At 29.9% G+C, this 6,799-nt stretch overlaps 1 protein-coding gene across 1 annotated transcript; it reads left to right on the top strand.

The window, feature by feature from the left end:
- The first annotated feature begins 1,331 nt into the window (after positions 1-1,331).
- LOC134233104 (uncharacterized) lies at positions 1,332-5,574 on the top strand. The gene is made up of 7 exons (XM_062715096.1): positions 1,332-1,441; positions 1,913-1,994; positions 2,566-2,767; positions 3,063-3,182; positions 4,302-4,413; positions 5,184-5,272; positions 5,417-5,574. Exons 2-7 carry the CDS (start codon positions 1,938-1,940, stop codon positions 5,482-5,484), a joined length of 648 nt encoding a protein of 215 aa, XP_062571080.1. The 5' UTR covers positions 1,332-1,441; positions 1,913-1,937; the 3' UTR covers positions 5,485-5,574.
- Positions 5,575-6,799: the final 1,225 nt, after the last annotated feature.

Raw genomic sequence — 6,799 nt, 5'->3', positions numbered from 1 at the left:
TGTTAACTTTTGTAAATTATAGTAAACCATAGTATTTTTGTTATGGCTGGTTACAGCTTCCTGTATATTTTTATTGTATATTTTCAATGCCCTTTTTGATTGGACACACGAATTAAGTGTCGGGTAAAAAGTAAAATAGGATGTACATGACGCCATTTGTTATTTACATAGATTTTGTAAAATTAATTCTCATTAAATTTAATTCGGTGAGATACAAGAGGAGTTGAGTTGCATATAATGAATGGGTACCCTAAAAGACGGACGGATGGCCGTATAGACACACGAACTTCTGATCAATATAATTTATACCCACCCTTTTTTTTCAAGATGGCTTAGAAAATATAATCGCATCTTTCTAAATAGTGTGCATGTACATAGTGCCTTTAGAGATTTTTTTTTTCGTTTTGAGGATTTGTGTATATCAGCTCGAGATGTTTAATTATTTTACACATTCCATCTTATTGCACCTATTTTTTCTAGAGTTTAAAAGTTTTGTTTGAGTGCTTTTTCGGGGTTCCCCTTAAAATTTAAACCAAAATTTTATTCTGTTTATCCATTCAAATAAAAGCATAACTTGTAATGCACACGAAATGAGAACACCTTTTTTTAAACTTCCCGATAACAATTTTCACGAGGACAGTTTGCAAAAGATGCATTCTTTTGTTTGTTAACACTCAACAAACGTTAAAAGAACCAATATTACAATTGACTCTTCTTTGGAATAAAAAATACCCCATTACATGTAGATGTATAAGGATTTTTGTATACTTCTTCTTACATGTACATACAGTAAAAGGTAAGATCCGTTTATAGTTTGGGTTTTACATTTATACATGTTGTATTTTCCTCTAAATTTAAAAGACATTGAAACACATGTAATTAACATTATTGCTTTGAATAAATTAATGTTCTTATCACCACAAATTAGTTCAGTCAGTGCAGTTTTTCATAGACAGACCTTGCTCTTTGAAATTTTATCTCATCTCAAATATTTTGCTAATGTAAATTGATAAGAACAATTTTTAAATTTTTAAAATTGTCATTAACGAGAAGGCGTTTTAAATTTGAGTCATTTCTTGAAAGATCTTGACCAAAAGAATGCATAAATACCACAAAATCTTTCATAATATTTAAAAGCTATTCTAACTTCGACAAGTTTATTTTCTGCATAATCATTAAATAAGTACATGTTGTGTGTGTTTTTAAAATCATGAGAATATAATCGATTTTTTTTTCAGATCAATTATCATAATTGGCACGCCATTCATTTTTTCTTTTAAATATTACTTCCCTATTTAGAATATAACCATAATGATAAGAATCCACCAGGAAGAACCTTGAAATTTAAATAACTGTTCTTTAAATCAATATGCACGATTTTTTAACAGCAGTACAGTACCGGGGTATTTAAACTGAATTATCTTACCTCAGTGAATTAAAGGTAAGTTAGCATGCTGTTTTTTGCTAGTTAACTAATACATTAAATTCTCCCTTCTATCATTTTTTTTTATCTTTCATCAATAAATTAACTTCGTTCATCGTTCCATTATTTCTTTAATGTTTGATTGGAAGAGCTAAAAAATAGTCTCCTAATTATCAGCATATATCTTAAAAGGAAGTAGGAATATCAATGCACTTTTTAAAAATTTGCAAAAATTAGCTTTTTATATGCAACTAATCAAAGTCTTCACTACTGATAAATCGTCTTTGAATGTTTCACTTGAGTCATTCATATATAACACATATTTGATTTTTTTTGGTTTGTGTGTTATTAAATTTTGAAATTAAGAAAATATGCTTATCATTTAACTGTAAATTATAAATTTCACCTTACGTATATTTGTGTAAATTGACTTTTGAAAAAAGTGTCAATTTCTTATTTATCAGTCACGTTTCGGTTTATTTGTTACAGATATGCACAACCTATTCAGAGAATCATGAAAAGATATTGTTATAACATCGTTTTAGTTGCTTTTCTTGTAAACTTTCTGCAGGTAATCACTCGATATTTTTAGTTAAATATCGTTGTTTAGATATTTTTTCACTTACATGTACATGTATATCTTTGTCGAGATATTTTTGATCTTTTAAAAGTAAGGAACAAAAAAATGTTTGTCGTTTTTTGTGTGTTAACAAAAAAATTTGCTAGAATCTTAAAGCCATATATGGCGTATGTACAATTAAAATTATTAGAATAAGATTATAAGAACTTATTATTTGTATCATTACTTTATATAAAGATAGAACTTTTCCGTAAATTACACAATCTAAGTCAATTGCGTTATAAAGATATCACAATTTTATTTAGGTTCTCGGAATTTTCTCCGACTCGGAAGAAAATACAAAAGATTTAAATAACACAAAACAGAGAAGATAAAATCGTATTATTAGATGTAACGAGGGGTTCTCTGTGTTAAGAATTGTATGAAAAGTTTTAATTTAAATGTATTAACTATATTTCTTTACTTAATTTTGTATTTTTCAAAAAAAAATTTTTTGATCAGTTACGCCATATATGGCTTTAACCAATTAGTTTTTGAAATTGCTCATAATTTTAATTTATAGGACATAGAAAGTGTCCTATACAGTTTACCAGACACAGCAAAAATAGTTAAATCATGTCCAAAGTCAAAGACTGATTGGATGAAGAGGTCAGCAATCAAAAATTGCTCTAGTTCTACACATTCCAATATTTCTTATCACTGTGTACTTAACGAATGGGGAAATGCTTCTGTTGAAGTGTGTGCAGCTTCCAGAGTAATACTTTGTAAGTTTTCCAATGAATTTACGTTTTTAAATGCATAGAATTGGGTATTTGAAAATTCTTACTTGAATGTAATAATGTTAATTTGAAATGAACATAATTTCAATCTTGATTTTTAATGTATAAAAACGCCTAAATCATATATTGCTTGTAATACATTATCTGAACAGGGCTTGATGTATTGATGAAAAAGTATTATCAGCTCCCATCAAGTGGTAACTAAACAAAGTAAAATCAAGGACAAATTGATTTTTCACATATTAAAAGCCTGCTTTCTTTATTTTCTTTCGTAAAAAAGATGGAAAATGTGCCGAGTATAACTTTGGAGCCAAACGAATCCAGAGCTCCAGCATTCAAAGATGCTCATCTTCAAATCCTCCTTGCCCCGATGCTTATAATTCTAGCCAAGCCTACATGTGTATGTATCTAAAAGTAATAATATTTTTAAATGGGGCAATCGACATCTTATGTGAATGTTTTATATCATGTTTTGAAAGCTATAATGTTAAGGCTTATATTTTAATACTAGAAGTGGATGTGTGCACATTTTTTGTCAAAATAATAAATTGAAAATAATTTCCATTATGCTAAGTAAGCGTCCCTTACCAATATTTTTTCTTAGGTGCCCGACTATAGTTTTTATTGCGCAATATTTCGCGCATAGTAAAACGAAGCGTATTTACTGTTTTACTGGAACTTTTCCGCTTAATTATTATAATCAAACAAAATTAAGAGATTATGGGTATAAAAATGTAACAAAATTTGATTTAATTGATTTGTGTAACCGATATTGAAATTGATAGGTAGATTGACGTCGTTGCAGTGTGTTTTTGACGTTATGATAATCTGTATCTCTTAAAGAAAGGAATAATAAAAATATTATTTAAGAAAAAGTAATAAACATACGCTCTTGAAATTTAAACCATAGAAATTTGAGAATATCTCCAATATTTTTATCATGTTTTCATGTGAATCTATTGTGTACGTCTTATTTTGTAGTTCTCTATTAAAAAAAGTAACATTTGCTAATTTTTTGGATTTTGAGATGCCCCCTCTGGTAACAAGACGGTAGAATTTTGTGTTTCTTACATATATTGTATAATATAGCATTACTGATCAAACATGATAGTTTGAACAAAATGTCTATTGTAGTATTTGTATAATTTGCATCAAAGTGCAAAAAATTGGCATTTTCCGACATAATCCTATGGTAAATGTACCTGTATTTTGAGACAGTCCCTCAAAAATACCTTGACGGTAGATTTCCCCTAAACTTTGCATGTACACTGAAAATAATAAATAATAAGTTATATATGGTATAAAAATGAAAAGTTTCGCTATTGTAGTTTTCACACAATAAAACTATAGTCGGCCCCCTTAAATATCTTCAATATTCATATATTAAAATTAGGATATAAAAAAGGATTCAGTTATACGGTGTTCAGAAGTATACGATGATGTGTTTTGAAGAGAATAGCATATGAAATTTCGTCAGCCATTCAAAGATACACTATAGTCTAATGTATTTTTTTTCTAGACCAAACATGTTATCATGGTTTTGCCTCAAACATTTCCCATAATGCCTCCAAAGCAGAGTCGCATTCATCATCATCGAGACTATCTGAGACGGATGTTGCAGTTATAACAACGTACGTTACCCCCCCCCCCCCCCACACACACACACCAACTAGCACCTCTGTAAAGCCGGATTAATGCATAATCTGATAACATTCAGTTACATGTGCAATCATATTGGATGACATTTTCATTTGAGGCTTTTAAATTACTAGTGTTACGTTAGCTTTTGCTTTCTTTCTTCAAAAAGTTTTCCAAGAAAAATTATTTCTTCTTTCGACGGAAAATGCAGATTGATGTGCGTCTTTTTTTTTCGTTTATGGCTTGGTTTAAGCTTGGGTTTAATTTAGGAGAGGGTATAAGTTCTCTCATTTCCTGCCTCAGCATCGATAGCATGCTTTAGTATTATTTTACATTATTATTGTTTGCAGTTAACTGTGAAGTTTAACGTTACGTCACGATCTTTTTGACCGCTGAGTTGACCAAATACGTCAATTGTTAACTCTGGATGCATCTGACGAAAAAGAGCGTGACGAAATACAAAACCTTACACTTAACTGCAAACTATAAAATTGCCCCTCTCCTGGAAAGGATTTGGGGGAATAGTAACGCAATCGGGAATATATTTGTGGTGAAAGACTTGTGCTATTGAAAACGGAGTGTCGGAAATTGCAATGCGGTCAATCCTCAGCTTCTTGGTGTACTTGAAGGTTTGAATAAGAACGCTTCGGATTTTAGGGGGGAAAAGTTTTAAATTTGGTTATAGAAAAAAATGTGAAAATTAATTTGCTAGATCCGAAAGAAAAATAAAAATGCTTAAATTGATTCAATCTATTTTTGATAGATCAATTATCATTTTGGCAATTACCATTTCAACGACAGCGTGCATTGTTCTGAAAAGAAAGCTCTGCATATCATTCAATCGTCAACTAGGTAAGAAGATGCATATGTTTTATCATTCCTTATAAATCGAAAAGCATATTTTTATTAGTGTTATGCTGGAAAAAAAATCCTTATATAATGCCATGCTATAGAATAACTTGCGTCTAATCATATGTCTTTTTCAATCTGTTTTAGATGAATGCCAAACACCATGCATGGACAATAACAAAGATACTCATAGCAACAAACAATTGATAAAGTAATGACTTAGATAGAAAGGATTATTCGCTAAGTGATCTTTTATGAATGATAATAAAGTTATATTTCGAATATCTCCCATCTGCATTAATAAGACAGTACTGTATACAGGGTAATTTTCGCCCCGTATTATTTTCGCCCGTTTGTGCTTGCGGATAAGTTAACCCCGTTTTAAATTCGCCCAGTCATAGTTCTGTTTAAGAAATTATGCTGTGTAATTTGAGTTTGCCCCGTTTTAAATTCGCCCAATCAAGAAGAGGGCGAAAGGGGCGAAAATAAAACGGGGGCGAAAATTTCCCTGTATACAGTATTTGTTTTGTTTGTTTTTTTTTTAAACAGTCTGATTATTATATTTTTACATTTATTTTTTAAACAAATTTTATACACATATAATATTTTGATATATATTTTTATTAAATGATTCATCTTAATTAAAGAATGTTTTTTTTAATAATATTAAATAAAAAATCAAAGAATTCCCTTTAACACGATATGGTGTTACAATGGAGGTTTCTAAACATGTTTGGCATGATCCAAAAAGTAATGTCACAACTTCGATTGCAAAAACAAAATTTTATTTGATAGAAGATATATTTATTTCAAATCAGACATGAACATTTTAATAAGTAAGATTTTTGTTATCTCCACTCCTACATGTAACTATCAATATTTTTCTGATGAAAAACAAACCATTTTCAATGGTAAGATGGTCCATAATTGTATAGTAAATTTTACATATTTTCTTGGATTTTTCAGTGGAACGATCTGGTTTTTTTGTAACACATTCATAGGCTTGACGACATAAAAGTCAAACAGTTGACACTTTATGGATAATTGAAGTGAAATATATGGAGATAGAGAATAGCATTAAAGCTCAAAGGTCTTTAAAGAATTAAAGATAGGAAAAAAGCAAACTTGTATCTCCGAAACCTCAGAGGTGGGATCAGGTACGATAGAGGAGTGAGCATTCCCTGCCGACCGGTCACAACCGCCGTGTGCGACTTGTCATATGATTGAAAAAAATCGATAAATCTGTCGTCAATACAGTGTGTAAATAATGGCCGTACTATTAGTATGAAAAACAGTCAGCATTTGACATATGATAAATTGTAATTAATGACAAGGTCATTGTATCGACTAAATAAAGTTTATGAAAACAGTGTAAACACCGTTTTCAGCACTATATTTTATATAACTTTGGCAGTTTTATTCTCAGTCAGAATAGTTTATTGACTTCTATCTACTAGTATCATATTTCATATCATGAAGGGCATTTGAAGGACATTCTTTCTTATTGGAATAAAATATTAGTTTAACAAC

This window comes from Saccostrea cucullata, unplaced genomic scaffold, assembly GCF_032062105.1.
Source record: "Saccostrea cucullata isolate Sc308-1 unplaced genomic scaffold, CSIRO_AGI_Scuc_v1 ctg4578, whole genome shotgun sequence".
NCBI classification, from domain to species: Eukaryota; Metazoa; Mollusca; class Bivalvia; order Ostreida; family Ostreidae; genus Saccostrea; species Saccostrea cuccullata.
Note: the sequence above shows the minus strand (reverse complement) of the source record. Positions and strands in the feature narration are given on the sequence as shown.